The sequence below is a fragment of the Aptenodytes patagonicus genome, chromosome 3 (genome assembly GCF_965638725.1).
Source record: "Aptenodytes patagonicus chromosome 3, bAptPat1.pri.cur, whole genome shotgun sequence".
NCBI classification, from domain to species: Eukaryota; Metazoa; Chordata; class Aves; order Sphenisciformes; family Spheniscidae; genus Aptenodytes; species Aptenodytes patagonicus.
This window is the reverse complement of record NC_134951.1, coordinates 105,766,046-105,788,850: the sequence shown is the minus strand read 5'-3', so window position 1 is coordinate 105,788,850 and position 22,805 is coordinate 105,766,046. Positions and strand designations below refer to the sequence as shown.

Sequence of the window (22,805 nt, the reverse complement as noted above, 5' to 3'; positions counted from 1 at the left end):
CCACAAAACCCTCCTTATTGTAATGATAAAAAAATTGTTTGACCTCAGTGTTTTTTTTCCTGCATAATGGATGTGTGTTTCTTGCTCTGTTATTGACCAATATGTTGTTGGAAACCTGTGATGGCGGCATTCCAAAACAACTCAGAAATGAAACGAAATTTCCACATTGGGGAGCAGACTTTTCTTGGAAGTCACACGATGTTCACAGTGCATAGCTAAACTTACGAGAAGCCTAGTAGAAAAAAATTTTTACAGGGAAAGCCCTGACCTGGCCTGAGGCCTAATTGTCCGCGAGCCAGTAAGATTAACCCTGCTGCAGCTGAAAAAATTGTTCCTTCTCCAAACAAGTTTGTTCACCTGATCTGAGAGGCCTCTAGAACTCCAGGAACTTGTATCAATTTTGGAGCCAGGCAAATGGTAACTGAAGTCTGAAAATCTGGATGCTATGTATTGGGAGATTGCAGGGTGAGGGTAAATATCTTCTGGGAAATGGCAAGTAGTATTTATTGGAAATTAGCTTGTTTAGGAAGGTGGCTTGCTGTGCAAGTATCTGAATTTCTAACTTTCTAAAGGATTTCTCATGTTGGCTCTTTTGCAGGTTAGTTATATGTGTGTGCTGATCAGGAAAGACCCTGGACCTGTTGCTAAATTGCCCTTGTATGTAGGCACAGTGGTTTATGTTATGTGGGGTTTGTAGTGAGGTTTAGTCTTTGGGTGTTTGTTTTGTTTGTTTTCAAGCACTGTGTATTGTTATTCCTAATACACTGTAAAATACACTTGGCAAACAGGAACCAAGATTTTCATAGAAATCAATGACTCAAAATACCCAAAGAGAAGTGAGGGAAGGTGTTGCAGTTACAGCAATGTACAGAAAGCTGCTGTTGGAGCTATCAGCAGTGCATGTGATCTTTGACTATTAATAGAAGCAGGGAGGTTATCTTGCTTGAATCCTGCATTCTGTTTCTGGTGCCCGTACTTGAAGATGTGCAACAAAGAATCTAGAAAGTACTTCTATGATATGGACCCAAGTTAAATCTCCTTAATGTTTCTCAATAAATAAAGCAGTAACTTGATCACTAAGCATAGCTGCACGCTGATAATGGAACACAATTCAGATCTTTTTCACTTACTGGCAAAAGAAAGAAAATACTCAGTGGCTAGACATTGGTCTTGAGGTGGCTGCTGCTAAGAATTCAAACAAAAAGCCTTACACAGGCAGCTACATCATTATCTAGTCTTAATGACTAAGATATGCTTTCGTCTAGCTTTGGTAAATTCTTGGGCTGGGGAAGGGTGGAGATGATCAAATTAATATGACTGGAGGTATTCATAATATGTGCAGTTCTGCATTAAGCCAATAGCAATTGGTGCTTAGGCTCTAGAATTTAATCTGACTTCTCCGTGGATGATGTAGCTGGTTACTCTTGGAAGTACTTACTGCTCGTGTTCTTGTGAACCTGTACTCAGACATACGAGAAAGTGTCGCTTCTAGATTCCTGGCTGATCTCTTGCTCAAGGCAACGTGGAACTCAACAAGGGGTAGGGAAGGAATTTCCCCTGTCAAATTCTGCATTCCTCTGGAGTTCAGAGTGTAATCTCCTGCTAAGGTCACTTAAGTGTGTTTCATAAGCGATTCCCTGAAGTTGCACTCATCGTGGGTATTCACGGCATCTTAGACTTCCCTTTCTTCCCATTTTTGTTTCCTTGATATGCACTCATTTTACGCTGAGGACTGAAATACCTTAATTTAGCTAAGATCTTTGTATTTGATAGTGGATATATGGATATCTGGATATCTTTTGACTTAAATCCTGTGAAACTGTACAGGAATTGGACAGGTCTAGAAGCAAGTTCAACAGGTCTAGAAGCAAGTTCAACAGTCCTTTAAACATATGCATAAACTTTAAAAATTATTTTCTTTAGTGAGTTCACAACTTTAGTTAAAAAAAAACTTATTGAAGGAATTGATAGGATTTGCATGAATTATATTGCATTCCTAAAATCTCTTTTGAATGATGTTCAATGTGTGCATATGTATGTATATAGAAGAAAGATCTCATACAACAGTATGGAAGCATCTTGCCTTCGAAGTAGCTATATTTTTTTTTTCTGTCTGTCTTTCTGCTGCCTACGGTGCTTTGCTGTCTCCTTGATCAGCATATTTACACACGTGCCCTTTTAATTCTTAGCAGCAACTTCTCAAAACCATCTGTTCCTTTTGTGGCAGTGCAGGTGTAGTCAGGTATCTGCATTGCCCAAAGCAAGGGGGGGGAAAATAAAGGAGGGTAGAGGGTGGGACTTAGGAGCCCTAGCAGCTCCGAGTTGAGTAGGGCCCAAGAACTGGTAGTTCTCTCTGTTTGACCGCTGTAACCCAGCGGCCAGCACTATTGGAGCTGCTCTTGCTTCACCCACATAGATGTCTCTAAGGACACAACCTTAGATGCTAAGCAAAAGGAGACTTCTCCAGAACCTTGGTCTATTAATCTCCAAAGCAAAGAGAGTGGTAGAGACAAAAGCGCTTCTTGAAGACAAGGGAAAAACAAAATCCTTACATTGCTTTTCTTACAAGATATATTACACAGTGCCGTGTTACCTTCTCCCCATGTGGATTTTTAAGCCAGGTGCTGTTTTGTATTACTGGGAAACAAGCCTATCTTAGTGGTGACCCTAGATAGCTCCCGAGTTCTTTGTGCTCCAAGGGACATCTCTGACAAACAGCAGCTGCTCAAACTCGCTACTGAAATCACAGATTACCTGTATTTCAGTGAGCAGTCATCCCAGTTGTTCTACACGCTTCAGAAAGTTGTTCTGCTCTGCTGATTATCAGCATAGTGCTGAGAAACAGGAAGCATCTTGGTGTTCTCACTTGCTTTTAGGATAAAGTCTTTATCTACCTCTTGCTTGCCCACCTCAAAGCAATGCTATCAAAATTAAGGACAGCTTGGCTGTATGTTAATGGAGTTTCCAATTAGCCTCAGCCTCCTGATCCAAGGATCTTAGACAAGGTAAGAAGAGCGTTCAATGAATTTTGAGAAAAATCTTTCTTAGGCTAGAAAGAGCCTGTGGCAATGTCTTAGACTCTTTAGTCTACTGGACACCTAACGATAGTAAAAAGCTGATTTTTCTTTTTGTCAGTGCTGAACCAGTGACCCAGTAGAGCAGTCAAGGAGATACTGCAGCTCTTCTATTGTGTAGAAATAAAACTTAGGCCATAGCCACATCACAGTCTTAAAAATCATCTTTTTTTAATGCATAGGGAGTCTTACATTCACATTCCCTCAGATTTGAGTTTGGGGTTTTCGAGAGTCTTTTAAAACTGATTAATAACAGCAATTGTCTGGAGATTTTTATGGGTATCAGTGGTGACTACAAAGCTCTAAAGAAGATAAAATAAAGACTTGTGTGGGTTGGCTGATTTAAAATACCTTTGCTCAACAGTTTAAGTATGTGACTTGCTGGCAGTCCGTCATATAGATCCCTTCCCTGCTTACTAGAAGTACTAAATTTAGGAATGCAGTTAATTTGAAATTAATAGCTGTCCATGCTTTTAACACACACCTTCTAACTACAGGGCAAAAACAATGAGTAGCAGTTGAATTAGAAGAGACTGTGGTAAATATAAATTGAATGGTACGTGGATGGGTGGACTCTGCCAAAGATGATGGGTAGTTTCATGCTTCACTTAACACAGTCTAGGTGTGTGGAGTTGTTGAAAGGGGCTTTCTGCTGCTTATTGCTGCCTCCTTCTTTGCTCTTTGCATTAGATCATGAGTTTATCCAGTTAAAACAGTTTCATTCTGCTAGGGTGTTTTTTCAGCTGAATCAGCAGGTTTGTCTTGGCTGACTGTGCAGCAACTTGATCAACAGAGCCAGTACAAGGAAGGTGCTGGGGGAGACGTATGGTGTATCCTAGAAGTAATAATCAACTGTTGACTGACCGACCGTGCATCTGTGGTATATTTCTGTATTTAACACAAGTCTGGAGGGAACAGTCTGTTCACATACATCTGAACTGTGGCATTTCTGCATGGCCAGTTTGAGAGGGCAGAGATGACTGCAGTAGCTACCAACCAGCTGTCTGGCCTTCCCATCTGCTGTGAGTCAGCACCCACAAGCGAGGCAGCGGAAGGGAAGAAATGCCCTTGTGGAGCAGTGGATGAGGCCAAGCCTGCAGCGCGTCGTCAGTCTTTGCTCTGGAGCGGGTGAGGTGTACTTGAATATGTCCTGATCTGCCAGCAATGCATATGGGTAGTAGCTAACAGTTGTGGGCAATGACAACTGTCTGACTTGCCTTGTTTAACAAAATCCTAAAGTGTGCGGATGTCAAGGTTCTGATTTCACATTATTTTTTAGTTATACTGGTGTTATTCCTACATGAACACTTTGAAATTTTGGCTAAAGCCAGGCTTTTATCACTTAATCATAAATCCACTGGCACTAGTTTCATGAGTACGTATTTGCAGGAATTGGTCTGTGCAAATGACAACGTTCGAACTAATCATTGTCCACTGAGTAAAGTGGAAAAGCAACATGGATGGAGACCTCTCGGAGCTAGTCACCCACCTCAGACAGATAGGAAATTCCAGGAGTTGTAATAATTAACAAAAAATGTTGTCTGACCTCTTCAGAAGGTCTGTTTCCCTCACTTAATGAGGAACAAAAGCTATTGTAATTAATTATGCTAATTGTAACTCATTTAGTGAAGCTGTCACTCTGACTCGTTTTTTCCTAAGCAGTGCGAATTGATGCTGTCTGCAATGTACAAACACTGATAGTTTGTTTCCTTTGTGTCTCTCTATGTCACCAGTAAAGAATTGATGTGCATTTTCATCCTTGCAGAGGAAAAGATTTACCTGACAGTCTTTGCGTCCTGTGAGAGAGGCAGAACCTTTCCTTGTTTCGCCTGTTGTAAGCATTTGTGTGTTAGTGTGGACAAACTCTTTGTGAGTTGGGTAGTAATTTCTGAGTGCACTTAATTCTGAGTGCATCTGGGTAGTACAGCCCACACGATGGATCCCCTAGATTTGTATTTCTGTTAGCATGTATATGCTAGGTTAAGAACAAAAATATACTTTTTATTATTATTATTTTTTGGGGGAGTGGGGCAATACAGGTGAAACACAAAGATAGCTTGAAGGCTGTAGGTTTAGTTGTCTTCCTGATATTTCGGCCTGACCCTAAGAAAAGCACCTAGTTATTGTGCGTTGGCTTTCCCATTTAAACAAAAAACAAAACCCTAATTCCTTATGCTTTGCTGTTCAGAGTTTTAGAAATTCATTAGTGCTATGGAAGTACAAAATACTGTGCTGTTGTTTTGTGAAGGGATATCTTTTCTTTTTGTACAGGAAAGAGGAGGTCCCAACCCTTGACTATTAAGTGTGTTGCAATACTTATAGTAGTTCAACTTGGCAAGATAACAAAACCAGTGCAGAACTTGCATGGCAACAATGCTTTTGAGAAAAACTATTTTAAAATGCCATGCTGATGAATCAATCTTTCTCCCTCTTTTTTTTTAATGAAAACTTTTCTCAACAAAAAACAGTGGTGCAGACCAGGTACTCATGTCCAGGTCTGTCCTTTAATGATATGAGCGTACTAAATGGCAGATAGGAATGTTGATGGTTCACTGCATATATTTATGTATATATGTAAACACTACCTCACCAGCAAACAGCTTAGCAAGAGGGATATGGTAACTTAAAATTTGTTTCAGTGAAGGCCATTCTGTAGTATAAACATACTGAGCTCTTGCTGTCACAAGACAGATGGGAGAGCCCTCTGCGACACCTGCCTAATCACCTGAAATGTGCCTTTCTGCTTCTCTTGGGCTTTGCTTTCTGGGCGCTGTCCTTATCATGGCTAATAACAGCATTTACAGGCTAATAATCTACTGCCAAGTCATCCACTGATTACCTGTGGTGTAATGTAGTTTTTCTGATTCATGATTTCTTACCTATGTCTGACCACTTATCTTCTGCTGGCAGAGATGTGAATATTCTTTGATATGAAAAGCTGCTGGGAGCTTGACACCCTCTTCCTGCTGTAAATCTTAGACTGCTTCCAGCGGCTCCAAGGCAGCCCAGGGAGAAGTTGGCATTGGCCACCTCAAATATTCTGCTATGCAATCTGAATAAATTTTAAAAAACACCACTTTTAATCGCTTGAGCTTTTACTTTCAGCTGCATCTCCACAATCACGATAGCCATAAATCATGTTTTGCATAATCTCATTCCTCATTTTTATTTTTAGTACTTGATTCTAGGAAGTGTGGCTTTAAAAAAAAAAAAACCAAACCCAAGAACTAAATGTTCAGTAAAATCTGTCCTTCTGACAATATTGTTAGACAATTCAATTATCTTTGATTTGGCCTTCAAATGCCCAGTCTTACTCGGCTGTGCCTGACACATTTGGCCATTCAAGGAGTAAAGGAAGAGCAGAACAGGAAATTAACAGAAGTTTTACAAGCCAAGTGTCTTCCACTTGAACCTGTAGAAAAGGAAGTGCAGGTGGGAGGTGGGGAGCACTTGTGTGAGCGAGACTTGCAAGTTGATGAAAGTTGATTGCAAGTTAGCAATTTAAAAATGTGTCACTGTAATTATCACCTGTTTTATTTCCTCATCTCTACTTTTTGGAGGAGAAAAAACTCAACACCCTCTGATTGCGCTCATAGAAATTATAACAACTAATAAAGTTACATATTCAGTAAACTAGAGTTTTGAAATATTGAGATCACTGGGTATAAAAACATAACTCACTTTGTTGTTTACCTTCAAGGAAAGACTGACCAATTTTCTAAAGAAGCTATGGAGCCTGGGTTAGTCATAGCAGTTTAGCTGTTTGAGCACTGATTCATTTGTACCTGTTCTTAATACTAGTTGTGGTGCTGGTAATGAAAAATTGATGGCTAAAATTACAGGACAGAGATGGAAAGGGCTTTGTCCAGCAAGAGAGCAGCAATCTACAGTTGTGCTGCCTGAGACATAACTTGCTTGCCAGTGATTTGGTTACTCAACAGTCTAGATGGACTCACAAGCCATTCACAGGAATCAAATTTCTAAATAGAATGTAGACAGAAGTTTCCTTCAACGTAGGACAAATCCTGTTAACACTGTAGAAGGGTTGACACGTGGCACAGGATCCTCTGCTACAGTTCTATATTGGACTTCTGTTAAAACGAGGTACATAATTCATGCTCAGCAGAGGCAGTCGAGACCATGACTCATTTGTGCCACTCTAAAATATTAAAACTTTCAGGCCACTTCAATTACAAGCCTGGCAGGACATACAACCTGATAGAGTGAAATATTTACCTGTGTTATCAAGGCAATGGCAAAGAATCCAGTTATGGCAAAGAATGCGACTTGTGATTAATTATGTCATTAATTAAATTGTTTCTTTAATTATTTTGACTGCCTAGGAGTAGAAGGAGCTACAGTTGAGTGGGCATTCCACTTACTAAAGTATGTTGGAGATGCATGAAAGCTTTGTACCTTTTCTTCAAGAATTTAAGTCTTTAAAGTATTTGTGCATGTGTAAGCAACTGCTACTCTGAAGGGAGGTGGAAGATAAGAGAAACTGGACAAACTTACACTTCTGTAATAGCAAAGATTAAAGATGAATTAAGAGAGAATTTTAAAAGGATCTTGAGGTATTTGAGTTTTGGGGGGGAGATGTTAACAGTGCATTTAATAAATACATTCAAATAGCATATGTTAAGTAATGCAACTCTACTGATTAAAGACTAAGCATACTTGATCAAGTCTAATATAACTACTTCTGAATTGCTAAAACTAGACTCTTGTTCATAAGCATCCTTCTTAATCTAGCTGGTAGCAATAGCTGGAATTTACATGCTCCTGTGCTTGTTTGTGTGTTGTGTTTTTTTTTTTTTAATGGCCAATCCAATAGCATTATCACAAACTCAAAATTTGATTTTTTGCATTTATGTAGGCAGCTCTGTTGAACTCTGTTTGCAGACAACAGATGTACTTGAGAGTGGACTTGGCCTGGAACTGAATGGCTCTATATGTGAAACTGTAGATTGGACTGAAAAATCTGAGTATTCTCCTCATGTTTCCCGGCATAATGAAGTCACTGACTAGTACGATCAGATTACATAAAAGTTGTCTTTGGTGTATATATAATATCTAGGTTCGCATGAACTGTTTTTAATCCGTAATTCATATTGTTTATCTTGCATGATGAAAGGATATAAATGAACGTACATTTGTGTACATTGTGATGACCTTTGTAGAAACCCTGCAGGATTTTTATAACAGTTCAACTGAAATTCAGTGTGAACCACATCAGCTGTTACAGGCTTGATAGGATCCCAGCAACATAGCTCACAGGATGAAGAGCTCTGTGAACAAGGGCACAGAGACGTAGAAAGAAATGGTTAATTAAGTAGAGATTCTACTGAAAAGCAGTGGTAATATTTGAAAAGTACAGGCTTTCAACTAAAACAACAAATATATAGGTTTTTCTGTGGCGCTCAACACTTTCCTATTGGAACAGACTTATTAATCCATTGTATTTTGTAAGGATATTTCATTTGTCATCTGTTTTTAAAGATAGTGACCAGAGACAGTGTGAGGTTTTGGCAGCTGCTGATCTCCGGACTACAGGATTGCAAGACTCAAGTTGCAAGTCAATGTTTTTATCTTTTTGTTTTGATCATGGAGTCATGTAGTGGTGTTTTCTAAGGCCTCTGGTAAATACTGGTGAAGAATGACTGCTTCTGGGTGTGTTGGTTAAGGTAGTGATTTGCAAATCTTCCTGACTTCCTACAATGGTTTAGGCTTTTCCAGAGTGTATTATGTAGTATATTTGAGCAATTTTATGTGAACACTTGATTAACTTTTTTCCCTACAATCTATTGCCTTCATTCTTCAAATTCACAAGTGGATTTCTACTCAATTGTGTCTTTATCCAGCTGCTACCTTGCACCTTTTCATCCATCTCCTCAAGACATAATCCATAGCTTCTAACAGGTCATCCTGTACAGCAGTGTTTGCACCCAGTCCTTCCAAATATACCTAGTGATTCTTTTTGTCATTCCCTTAAGTTATCTTTGCAAAAGTTGTGATACTCGGGAATTTATGTCAGAGAAGGAAGAGCAGAGGGAGCTAGGAAATAATGTGCATGTGTGTGGTGGGGTCACCCTTGCTGCTTTACAGTGAGCAACAGCCTCTGCCTGACCAGGCTGTGTTAGGGCTGCTCTCTTCCATGTTCACACTTCATTAGGAAAAGTTAACGGCTAGGAGCAAGTGTTAAGGTGGTTGGCAGTATAACAAATAGCAGAGATGCAAGTGCATTTCCTCACCTGGAATGTGAGCCTTTCTGCTATTGATTGGAACACGAATATCTTATGCTTGCTGGCAGTCCTAGCTTCTGCCTCTGCCATCTATCGGAGTGGAGCCCAGGGAATGTTTTTGTGGCCTCATCTAATGACTGGTGGTGTTTTGGGTTTTTGGGGTTGTTTTTTGTTTTTGTTTTTTTAATGTCTACCCCATCCTTAGGGGAGAGATGATCAATATCTAAGGAATGTAAACTCCTATACTACCTCCACTCGGAGACAGAAGTTACCACAATAAGAGTGTGTGTTGTAGTGAATGGAATGTGCAATACAATTCGCAATACTCCAAATTACCGGCCTCCACCCCAGCTTGAGACAGCAGTAGCTGATGTGGCACTAGAAGGTGTCAAGCCTCTGCTTCCACTCCTCCCTGCCTTCAGGAAAAGAAACAGCTGGGCATGGTAGATTCTCATGCAGATTCCCCTGTCCAAGACATTGCTCTAGCTAGGGTTGCTCCCTAGTAGGCTGTCAGCTGGTGATCTCAGGCACCAAGATAGCCTGGAATTAAAGTACCACCCCATAGTATGTCCTGTTTCTTCACCACTCAAGCTTGAGAATCCTTACTAACAAGCTGTGATAAATCCCAATACAATTTGTTCTTCAACTGCTGGATTTTATTTCTGTGTTTATCTTTACCAGCTTTGCTTTAATAAGGGTCTAACTCCAGTTATCACTGAGTATTAACAATGGAAAAAAGGATGCTAGGCTGGTTTCGGGAGGCAAGAATTCCCTGGAACGCACAAGTACAGAGAGAAGAACATTGAACAGTAGGTTAAATACCTAAGCCTACACTTTTGCTCTATCTAGCTATTTCTCCAGCATATTACTGGTTTGATCCTTACTTACAGTTTGCCAATCAAGACCCATTTTATGACAAGATAACTTTTTTACTTTTTTCATATTTTTGCTCTGACTGGAACTTTCAGCTTCTCTGTAAATTTTTGGCCTAAAAGGTTTGAATTAATGTCTTCTCTTTAGACAGATGCTGCCATTTAGAAATGTTATCTAAAACACATGCAATTAAATCTTGACCTCAATTAAGTCAGTACAAAGTTCTCACAGCTTAGTGTGATAAGCAGTTATGGTTCTATGATACTGAATTTGCTGTGATGTATCATTTTACCACTCAGCATTAACACAAGTCGCATCTTGTTTGATAATTTTTCAGAAACTCAGCACATCAGCCTGTTTCCTCTTCTCCTCCCCCCCAAAATCTAATTATAGTGGCTTTCACTACTGTCTGTCAGTCTTGACAATTATTAGTGGAAGCAAGCAGAAAGGCCTGAGTTATACCAATAACCAGACTTCATTTATCAATCTCAACTTAATTTAACTACCATTTTTTAACTCTCAAAGCCGGGGATGCATCCCCATCTGAACAATGTGGTGAGTGTCCAGGTGTAAGTATGCTGCAGGTATTATGTCCTATGCAATATGCCATCAGACAGGCCGTGTTCTGCTTCCTCCTGCTCTGGGCTCTTTTGGCCCCAGCTTCCATTCAAACCCTTGGGGCTATAGAGCGCTAAGAGGTGAAAGCTGGGACCTTAGTGAAAGTGTTGCATTTGAGGTAGTGTGAGGCACTAGGCATAATACACTGGTAGGTTGGATCAGCCACAGCCTGGGCCAAGTGGGATTGACAAGGGTGTATGTGTGTCCAAAGGAGCTCAGTGAAACTGGGACTATTGAGGGCAGAGTATTCGTATACGGGGGAAAAGGGATAATAGTTTAGCAGAAGTTTGAAAAGGTTTTTTCTTTTCCCCTTGCATCGCTTCTGTGTAGTAAAGGGAGTTCCTGTTGTGTTTTTATGTTCTTTAATCATTTTTTCCTAAAGACATGGTAGATTAATAAATCTAAGCAAAAGTAGTATTACAGTTATGTCTTGATCATTTTGAAACCTTAGTTTTGTTTCCTTCTGCCTTTTTGTTATGAGACTTAGGCTGAGCAAATCAAGCCATGTAATCCCTCGTGGTCTGGCTGGATTCATCCATGCCATTAGGATTGCTTTTCTTAGCCACAGTTAACAATGGTGTAATGGCTTTTATAACATTTTATTAAGTTGAAATGCATCAATAGCACTAATGATAAACAATTGTGGTATTTTAGGAAGAACAATGTCCAGCACTTACTGCACATGCCAACCTTCGGAGCTTTTGGGCAGCACTTGACTCTGTGGCATGAAAACATGGAGTGTGAGTCCCTTACAAACATGTTTGTGCTGTGGCACAGACTTAAGGAAACTGGTCTTGGATGTCTGTGGTAAGAAGCATATAAAAGCATTACTTTCATCTCTCTAGATTAAAATTCCTCTTTGACTGATGATGACTGTTGCTTAAGTCTTTGCTGCTGGCTAGTATAAATCAGGATAAAGTGGCCTAGCTTGGATTTGCTGTGGGGAGGACGGGAAGGGGCCGCCTTGTTGATGCCAATCATATGACATGGTGGTTGTAATGCAGCCTCCTCCCTTCCTCTCCCTCCGATGCATGTTGGGACTTTCCCTGGCTTAGGATGATAAACAATGTGAAACTACAACTAAGATGTATAAGGAATTCAACCTCCTCCTACACCTTTAACTCTGGACAGAAAAAAAAAAAAAGGCTACCTTTTAATGCCTAATAGTGTTATCTAACTTAATTGATGATTACCTATTAACCAATGCCAACAGTAGCTTTAACTGAACTTTTCCCAAGGAAATGATTAATTGCTGTTAACAACGGACAACAGTATTCTACTACATTCAGCAGAGAGACAGCAGTATTGATTTGCAGCCATGAAACAAGCAGGTAGTGAGTCTGTAGAGGATGTGGGTGAATGTAGCTTAAATGCAAATTACGATGTGACTTCTTTTGGATTTCCCAGTGCTGCACTATTTATTCAGTCCACTTCAGGTTGTGCAAAAACTGCCTAACTAGCTTGCAGCATGGACATATTCATCATTACCTTCTTTCAGTAACCAAGTTAAACATAGTCTTGAGGAAGCTAAGCAAAAGAGTTGCAAAGCTGCATGTGGCATCATAAGGCAAGGAGAGGTTGCATGCTGTGCTAAATTGAGGGAAGGAAGATGAAGCGTAGTTTTTTTGTTTTGGTTTTTTTTAATAGACCTTGGTCCTGATCAATTTCAGTGATGGTATTTATTTTACAATACCTACTTCCTAGAAATTCTCACTGGACCTTGGATCGGACCTGATAGCTTGTCCCCAGTTCTTCAGTCAGCTCAAATGGGATGGATCTTTGCACTTTGCACAGTGCTGTTTGAAGTTGCTGGAATTCAGCACATGGACAAATAGACTCCCCCACAAAGGTGGCTGTTGTTACGTTGGACTCTCTACTTTCTTTTTCAACTAGAAAAAACACCACTTTTCTGAAACATCAATATTAATTTTAGCTTGTAATGATATAGAATCCAACAAACATAAGAAGGATAAAGTAGTCTGAATACCTCTTTAATTTTGTAACAAGCTATTCACTAGAGATTTAAGTGTGAGAATCATCTTACTAACAGCAATAAGTATTTATTTAGTTCTCTTGTGTTTGTGGCTTGATCCACAGACACTGACTGGATGTTGATAAGAGTTCACCAAAACCCAAGTCAGTCAGTCTGGTAAACGTTGACTTGAAATGAACTTGAACGAGTTTGAAGACAATAGGAGCTTCATCTGATGACTGACCTCACAGCATGTGATCTTTATGATCAGGACCATAAATTTGCCAGTACAGATGGAGAAAAATATTAGAGATTAATTCAGTGCAGTCAAGTCCCTGTTTTTACTACATTTGTGTTTTTGAAATGGCTAATAGCAAAACAGTGTGATAGCTAGAAAATGTTAGGAGGCCCATCTGCCTAAAGACAGGCTGGCTTCATCTTTGTGTTTGTACCATGCTTCCATATGCAAACTTTATGGGCTTATAAAAAAATCTTGCAAAGTGCAAGCTTATATATAATCAGCATATCATCATTGCCTGAAGTGATACGATTCTGTAGATACGATTGAACTAAATCAGTGTGTCATGGATAAAAGATTTCATAACCAAACTAACACAGAGATTAAAGATTCAATAACTAGTTGTAACTCTAGAGCTCCTTTCTTTAAAAAAAAAAAACCACACAACAAAACAACAACAACAAAAAAAACGCAATAAAAACCAAAACCCCCAGACAAACCAAAAGCAAACCTGCAGCTCAAACTTACCTTGGTGACAGTAGTGTCAATGGGTGAAAAACACCTGTGTGACTGAGATGAGAACCCAGCTTTGTTGTGCTCTACTTAAGCTGCCCATTGATTGACAGACACAGTATGGCAGAAACACATTACATACAGTAACAAATAAAAGTGTTGCTCGCTGACCATCTGGTTGCATTGCGGTGTATCTGTTACCCATCTTTAATAAGTGGTCTCTGTCAAAGTCTTCAGCTTAGTTTTAATGAGAAATTAAACACCTCAAAACATCTGAATTATTCAGCTCACAGTTACAGGCGTTGGTATGGGAAAATTTAGTACGGTATGAAATGGCATTGTAATAGCAGGAACAACAGGGTCTTTTTTTTTCCTGTTGGGAGATGTATATATTAGATTACTGCAATGTTGAGAGTCACATCAAAATGTGTATTTTGTTGAAACAAACAAAGTCACAAATCTGAGACTCAAGGCATTGTCCCTCTATGGTTGGTACTAAGTTCCTGCTTATCTTACACCCTTATGAAAATTGTAGCCAGAAAAGGGAACTTCAAGTTAACTTCTGCGTCTTTAAGGAGATTGAAATATCTTTTGAGGGGTTTAGCTGTTTAAAACCTAACTTTTTTTTGAGCTCACCTCTCCATGTTTGAAGGTGATACTGATTTAGACAACTGTGAAATACATTACAAGTAATCTTACCGGATCTGCATGAGAGTTACAGAACATGTAGCTGCAACAAGAGGGCTTATATTCCTGATATGCTAGACCAAAAGCAACCAAAAAATTTATAAAGATGATGTATACATTTTATGTAAAACAGATTAAGATGGAAAATCCAAGAGTGGCACTGTTGTAAAGGCTAACAAGCTCTGCCTAAGTGGAAAATTATGAAATTTGCATATAGCTGGTAGAAGAAAGGGAGAGATGGTTACATCTACCTCACCTTCTGCTAGACTTGATTAACTGGCAGATTGTTCAAATGGGATGCATTCTGTTTTTTCACCTTTCTTACAAATGGTGAAGGTCATGAACAAAAGATGAGTGTGCTGTTCTCATCCAGCTCCAAACTTCCTTGATTTGGTCTTGCTATGCTGTAGAAAGAGTAAGTACATTCAGACATAAATCTACCCAAATTATTTTGAGAGACCAGGATAGCCTTGACTGAAGCATCATATGGCTTGGTCCCCCTCTGTAGCTTATACTTAGAGTCTCTTTAGATTCTTTGTGGTGAAAGTAGCACATACTGGTTATCACACTGCTTTTGTGCTACAAAGGAAATAAACGTGTCCAAAAATAGTTAGAAACAAACCCTTGACAAAGCATAAAAGAGTACTTCTAAATTTTAGAACATAATCTCCACCTGAAAAAGTTTGAACTATCACTTGATTTGCTGGGTATGGACACAAACGTATTTTGACACTGCCTTCGCCTCAGGAAACCATTGTAAAACACGTGGTAAATAAGAATTAGCTATCAAATGGGACAAAAATACATTCCCCTAGAGAGTGCCCAACTATGTTGGCCAGTTAAATGGGGCAGCGGTAATCCAACAGATGAGCTCAATCTGAAGTGCAGACCAGGGAGAGTGCAGTACACGTGTTCTTGAGATTTCTCACTGTATAGGGATCCGTTTTGCTGCAGGATTTACTAGACAGTGATGGGAGCATAGCCAGACCCAGCATTAGATGGGAGTCGTCTTCTCTCTTCCCCGGTAGCACACTTGATAATGTGTACTTGTACTGATTTAGCGTAGCTGTGTCTTCCATGTCGTACGGCCTCCTTGGCTATGGCTCGGCTTGCTCTCCCCAGAAGCTGTGTGTCGAATTTTAATTTTTACTTTGTTGGACGGAATTTGAAGCATTGCACTGGAGTGGAATGTGAGGGGATGTTTCCTCACTGGAGTTAAAGTTTGTTCTTCTGTCCATGTCTAACTGTATAAAATTCCCTAGAGCAAAATTACAAATGCAGTAATACCTGGTTATAAAATCTTTACTTGGTCTCATTTAGGCTTACAAAAATTTTGGAATGAAATATTAACTTGAAGAACTATGTCACAATCTAACTTGCGTAATATTTTGATTCCTAATTAAAAAAATACAAAACAAATTTGGGGTCCAACAACATGACACAGCTACTTCAATGCTATTTTCATTTACTCAGGAGAAATACCTTCTGTTTGTTTAGTCCCTCTTACCCTAGCAATTACTTTTTGGTTTCTTTGGTTGTGTGTTTATATAGGTAGCTTGTTTAAAACCAGGAAATCCTCTTTGCCACCTTCACCCAGGAAAAAAATGGCCCTAAAACAGATCAAGACCTTAACTTGGCATCCTGCAGTCTTGTTAGAACCAACGCTGTCTGCGGTCTGATGTCAACTCAAGCTGGTAGGGGAGGGGGGGCGAAGCGTGCATTTATCATGAGCCTGAAATTTTTGGTCACACTTGTGACATATTTTCTCCGAGGCCTATAATTTTTTTTAATGTGAAAAAACTTATGCTCTCATCCAAGAGCTTAAAATATTAGAGAAAATGAACAAAAATGACAACTGTATGCTAGAACCGTAGGAACTGGCAAGGCTGACTTGTCTGCAGCTGGCTGATCTTGGTTGAGGGATACTGCATGTGGGATCTGGAGGGGGGGCAAGGGAAGGGAGCTTGTGAGGGGGCTGACCCCTGTGTCAGGTCAGTTAAAGCCTTTTTACATAAATACAGGAATGTAACAAGTGTTAAAGTCAATGCCACAATTTACTTCCATTTTAACGGCTCCTTCATGTTACCTTGAAGTGTCCTTAAAAGAATTAAGATGCAAATAAAAGCATCTTTGACCGAAAGGTCAAATAGTTTGATAACATTTACTTCCCAGAGAAAAATCAGAAAGGGAAAATGGCCTGGGTTTTGCATTTTGTGTGTGATAAATGGATGTGAGTCTTCAAAAGGAACTCACGTATCTAAAAGATTACTGAAAGTAGAGTTTTTTTAAAAGCCTGGTCTATTGTTGGATGAGTAAGAGAGAGGATGTAAGAACAGCTTGCCACTGAAGATCAAGGGACTTTAACAAGCATGTTTCCTCCGTTCCTCCTGAGGTACAGCTGGTAGAGATGGAGTGACTGATACCGTCCTTTAAACTTAAGAATTTACTTGGAGAATGGAGGTGACTTTGCCTCTCATACAGAGGACATAATGGAAACTACTGTTACAGAATATTTTGGAAGATTTAACTGTTATTGTAAAAATGAATGAAATGCTTAATGTTCTGAAGACAGCAATGCAAAAATCCTCCACACCAGGGTATTTTACACTCTGTAAAGCAGCTCAGAATTGGAGGTTAAAATTTAATTATATCTTTCCCTTTTTTTGAAGGGCCCACAACTTCCTCCCCTCCTTTTTTTTTTTTTCCTGACCGGTTCTTTTCCCTTCTTTCTTTATTGCAGCCTATAGAAAATGTAGTTAAGTTCTTCTTGGTGCTTCTTTAAACTGTTATTTTTCTAAATCCATGCTAACTACTTAATTCACTTGAGATGCTTTCTGGATTTATGCTCCCTTGAGTACACGCCCTATTTCATGTTATGCATCTTCCAGCAGTCTGTGCTCTGCACATGCTCCCATCTTTGTAGTTCCTCACGGCAGTTTTGTCTACTTTCATCTTTTCTGTCATAGTATTGTTTTTTATAAAATTTTAGAGCAACTTGCTACTTGGGAAATTGTATTTCTGAGAGGTTGGAGATGGTAGTTGTTTTCTGCTCTGTAGAATTTCTGCGGTTTCCCAGGCTATTTTCTTGTCTTCGCTCTCTGTATGACAGGCCTTTATGATTTTTAAAGGCAATTTTGGTTTTAGTGTCATCAGCACACGAGTGCATCCTCCTAACCCTTTTTTTTTTTTCCTCTGACCATGTGGCCTCTGTGACTTCAGTTTGCTACAAGGAAAGCAAGCAGGGAGAACTGACTGAATCTGGTTGGGACAAACGAGCAGCTTTTTTTATTTCCCAATCTTTGACCCAGACAGAGGTTCAAAAGCATTCCAAAACTTGCTGTTTCTGAACTCCAGAAACAAATCTTTTAGTTGGTTTGGTGTTTACAGCTTTGAACCTGGATTTCATTATGGTTACCCATGCCTCTCTGACTCATGGACTACTTGAATGTCTGCGATGCATTCTCTCCTCACAGCCTTGCTTGCAAGCAGCTCTAACGCTACGGCAAAGTTGGAATGCAAATACGTGCCATTGAACGGCAGCATGAGAGAATGACAGTGGCTAATCACATCTTGAAGTGTACTCAGAGACAAAAAATGTTATCTTCTTCAAAATCTTCTCAAGGAGTTTATGACTAAAACCTGGCTTGAACCTTGCAGCCAGATACAGTGATCAAATCCAACCTGTGTGAATTAAGAATCTTCCAGACTGTGCAGATCCCTTGCAATAACCTATATGTTGTTTAGGATAACTTTTTAAAGTAACTGAATGTAACAGATGTTTTTGTTTATTACTGTGTAGCATCGCCACCTCAGTAATAACATGTTTTTACTTCTTATAGGCAAGAATAAGTCTAACCTTCTTTTTCTCTGTTTTTTGGTCTGTAGGTTTTTTTGGAGGTGAGTGGGAGCCAACTCCAATATTTAATTATCTGCTCCAGCAGTCCTTGACATCAGTTAATCACCTAATATTACCAATGTTAGTATCTGTATCTACCAGTTAATAAGCACACTAAAATGTATTTTTACAGTGATCAGTAGTGACATCCCTGTCAGTATTTCTGCGAGGCTGAAAAGACATAGTTACAGGGGGGGTATTCAGTCAAAAAACACGTAAACTTTAGAGAAATGGTTAAAAAGGCCACAAATTGAGAGTTGCTTATATTAATCTTTTGCCTTTTTTGCATTTATAATAGAAAAATGACAAAATATATAATGAAAGCTCATGAAGCTCAGAGATCATGAGGAATTGCTTCCAGAAATCAGATGGAAAAAAAAAAATCAAAACCAAAAACCAGTTGTGAAACTTCTGAGCTCCAGCGTTAACAGTTATTGACCAAATGAAAAAAAATTTCTGCTGCTTAGTTGTTTCCTTCTTTTTGTTTGCAGTAATGGCACATATATACACGTACGTGTTACTTTATACTAGAAAGGATTCTTCAGAGGCTCAGACTGGATGACAGGCAGCAGGCTTCTCAAGATCCGTAAGGGGTATTTCATTGTGCACGCTTCCTAGGGCTTGGGTTGTCCATGTGAAGGCCAGGAAATGAGGAGTAGGGGTGGGTCTTTGCTACTAGCTCATTCAGCAAAATGCTAAACCACAGCTTCCTAAGCGTTAAGGCAGTCACTCTGACAAAGAATGCTTTGTATGCTTGCTTCCCCATGTGCAATTTCTTTCTGCAATATAAATCGTCTAATTCATTAGTTGTCTAACATAATTTCTGCGGTCCCTCATTTTGATGCATCAGATTTGAGAATATTGTTCCAAATTGTACAGTGTGAATAAAATTATTAAGAAATACCAAATTTTATAAAAATTAATTATAACTCACGTTTTTCATCTTGGAATAATATATAAACAAGGCTTCATTTTGCTGTTGGGATGTAAAAATTAAAATGTAACTTTAATTATGGCCTAAAAATTGTCTTGCTGAAGCTGGTAACACTTCAGAACAGCTCAAGCTGACTCCATAATGATTACTGATGCAACTGTCAGATTTAACCTAGTAATAAAAATAACATAGATAGGAAAAAAAAAAAAAAAAAAAACCCAGACTTGGTAACACTTATGCAAGATGTGTCCTTTTTGTCAAGAAGGTCAGCAGTTTTGTTTTGTTTTGCTCAAATAGAACATGATGGCATTATTTGGTTGTTTGCATTTTTAAATTCTCAAATGAAATTTATCTGCAATAACAACTTTGTTTTCTTCCTGGAATGGAGGGTGGGATTTAATTTTGTTGATGGTACAGTCATCTCTGAAGACTCATTGTCTAGGAAACAGTGGACTAGCTTTACGCATGGCATAGTTTGTATGTGAAAGCTATGTTTTTCAGTTTAAGTATCACAATTTTAAAGTGTTTGGGTTTTTTCCAGCACAAAAGATCTTCTAGCATGTCTCCTTCTTAAGGTGTAGTTGTTTTTTTCATCTGCTTCTATTCCTTAAGAATCCAAACAGAGTTAAAATCACTTGCACAAGCCCTTCTGCTCCGTGTGGGTATTATAATAGTTGAACTAAGCTGAGGAAACCAGGCCTGGTCAGTCTGGAGAGGGCTGAAGGAGGTCTGACAGTACTCCTCCACAGCCTGTACAGGGGTTACAGAGAAGACAGGAGCAGACTTGTGTCCGACAGGCACAGTGAACAGACGAGAGGCAACAGTCCTGTGTCGCTACAAGGGATGATGCAGTTGCACAGAAGGCAAAAATTCCTTACCCTGGAGCGGTTTTGTGGAGGGGGCTGTACAGTCTCCCCCCTCAGCTGCTTCTGGGCTGGGATCAACTGTCAGCGTAGATCACAGACCTCTGCAGGGGTTTTCTAAAAGCAGAAGATGGTGTTTGTGGCTGCAGGGGAGGGATAAGAGAGAAGGAAAAAGCTGCAAAAGTTCATCTATAAGAAGCATGTTAAAGGGACTTAGAAGTACAGCAATGAAACAAAATGTGTTGTTGCTGTCTGGGCCAGAGGAGTCTTTCTGGTGGTGCTGAGGGGACCTGTGACAGTGTCCCCTCTTCCACTTTTCTCGTTTACCCAACTTTAACGAAAACAGCTGCGAAGGGGGATTAAAGCAGTAGGTCGCCGAGGGGGGCCGGGCTGTGCTGCTCCTCGGCCGTCCTGGTCTCGCCCCGCCGGGCTCCGGGACGGGAGCAGAAGCCCTGGTGGGCCGCCGCAGGAGCAGCCCCTGCTTCTGCCCCCTCCGCGGAGCGGGGGTACCCCGCGAGCCGGTTCGAGAGGCGCTCCCGGGGGCTGGGGGAGCCGCCAGCTGAGCGGCGGGGCCCGCTCTACTCCGTGCCGCCGAGCGTGTGTGTGTGAAGGGGCGGGGGGTGCAGCCGCCCGCGCTCTTCGGCGGGGGGCGGCGCTCGCTGCAGCGCCAGCCCCGCTTCTCGGCAGCGAGCGAGCGAGCGGGCGGTCACGGCGGACACGCAGCCGGCGGGGGCGGGGAGCGCGGCCCCAGCGGCCGGCATGAACCCCCGGCGGCCCGCGCCGGGGACGGAGGCGGCGGTGCCGAGGTACGGACCCTGCGTGGGCCGGGCCGGGCCCCCGCCCCCAACAGGTGCAGGGTCCTCCCCCCGCCCGCGGCACCCGCCTGTCCTTGCGGGGCCGGGGCTCGGCTTGGTCTCGCCCGCGGCGCGCCGTGCTGAGCCGAGCAGGCAGGGAGGGGAAGGGTAAGGGAAGGGAGGGGAAGGGGTGCCAGGCCCGCCCTGGCCCGGCCGCCGGCGCGGGAGAACCGAGGTGAACCCGCGGTCTGCGCCTGCCCGCCCGGCCCGGCGCCCCCGCCTCCCCGCCCGCCGGCCCCCGCGCTCACGCCGCCCGCCCCCCTCTCTCCGCAGGGAGCCGCAGGGCGAGTAGCGCTGCCGCGGCCGGGCCAGCCACCTCCGGGTCCATGAGCCGCCGCCAGCCGGGACTGCCGCCACCACCGCCGGGCCCAGCTCCCCCAGCCGCTTCCGCCGCCGCTCCGCCGCCCTGCCGGAGGTGAGTCCCGCGGCCGGGCCCGCCGCCGCCCGCTCCCCTCGGCGCCGCCCGCGGGCCCCGGCTCCTGTCAGCCGCTCCGGGGCGGGGGCAGAGGCCGGCGGCAGCCGCCTTAGCGCCCGCGACCTTTTTTGGGGGGGAAGATGGAGGCCGGCTGGGACCGCGCGTGTGTCCCCCCCTCAGGGGAGCTGCGGGCTACGGTCCCTCGGAGCCCGCTGAGGAGAGGTGAGGCGGCCCCCGCTGCGGCGCCGGCTGGAGGGTCGTGCCGCTTCCTGCGTGCCCCCCTGGAGCGGGGGTACCTTTCTTCCCCGGTGACTAACGGCGGCGGCAGGCGCGGGCAGCTGGTGGGAGCGGGCTGGGTCTGGGGCCGGCGGGCAGGCACCCTCGCCTCGCCCCGCTCGGTAAGCGCTACCTGTGCCTTGTTTTTCCTCTCCCCGTAGGACGGTCCCGCGCCCTCCGCTGTGAAGAGAATGGCCGTGACTCTAGAGCAGGCCCAGCGGGTGGGCTATACCTGTCTGAAAGCACTCCTCAGGTTCGCTTTTATGGTCGCCAATAACCTGGTTGCTATTCCGTCCTACGTCTTGTATTTAATTATGCTGCAGCCTCTCCGAGTGTTGGATAGCAAAAGCTTCTGGTATATCGAAGGAGTATTATTTAAGTGGCTTTTAGCTATGGTGGCTTCCTGGGGCTGGTGGGCAGGATATACAGGTAAGAATGTCTTCTTAATTTAAAATGTACAAATATAAAGATGTAACTAAGTGTTAAAACATAGATGTTTTCATATGGGGACGTGTAGGGGAATATCTAAATACAGTGGATGTGTGGATGTTTTTCTTTCAGGTTTCTTACACAGATGCATTGTATTTCTGGATTGAGATGCTGAGTGTACTGAAACGTTTTTTTAATTCGTAGGTACAAACTTATTATGTGCTAAGTAAGAGTTTCTCAATCAATATTTTGTCTTGGTATAATCAGAAATACGATTTTTCCTAAGTATCTTGATCACTTTATTTTAGCATTACACGAAAAAGGTACATCTCTTCAAAAGAGAGTTGATTCGTACTGTGCATGTAGCTGATAGAGCCAAACTTTTCTTTATTAAGTCTGTGCATCTCTAAATCATCTCCACTTAAAACTATCAGGACATAAGGCTGAGAAGTTTGACACGAAGCTCGTGTCAGAAGAGTAGGTCTTCTATTCCTTGCAACAGTGACTGTCTTTTCTGCTGCTTCAGAATGGAAGGAAACAGAGGGAAGCTCTTTCATACAAATAGTGATACGCAATGTTTCTCGACTGTATGGCTCTTCGTTTACTGTTAGCAGAGCTAATTACAGAATCTGTAGGTTTTTTTCCCCTCTGCATGCTTGCTTTGCAGTTATTATTGAACTTATTTTTGCTTGTTAGCATTCATAGGCTCATCAAGGTGATGGACTGAACTGAAATATTAAGGAAGGCTCTAGTCTTGTCCTTGAATGCACTGATTTTCATCCTGGCTACTGCACTTTGTGCAAGAAAACAGCCATCAATTCTTTGTATGTGCTTAGACCTTGGAAAGGGGAGGAAATTGATCTACTGAGTGCAAAATATGAACAGTCCTCCTAAAATTCTTTCCCTCTCTTCTGCCCAGGCT

General features: G+C 41.8%; 1 protein-coding gene across 2 annotated transcripts in view; it reads left to right on the top strand.

Annotated features, from left to right (window-relative positions):
• Positions 1-4,078: 4,078 nt before the first annotated feature.
• Positions 4,079-22,805, top strand: part of LPGAT1 (lysophosphatidylglycerol acyltransferase 1) — an 83,081-nt gene continuing 64,354 nt past the window's right edge. Inside the window, exons 1-3 of one of the 2 annotated variants that reach the window (XM_076334514.1) lie at positions 4,079-4,202; positions 21,037-21,178; positions 21,616-21,883. In XM_076334514.1, the coding sequence (XP_076190629.1) occupies positions 21,646-21,883 (238 nt within the window). In that variant the 5' untranslated portion in view covers positions 4,079-4,202; positions 21,037-21,178; positions 21,616-21,645. Of the gene's footprint in view, positions 4,203-20,656; positions 20,716-21,036; positions 21,179-21,615; positions 21,884-22,805 lie in introns of those variants that run through there. The other variant, XM_076334513.1, reaches the window with a different exon arrangement.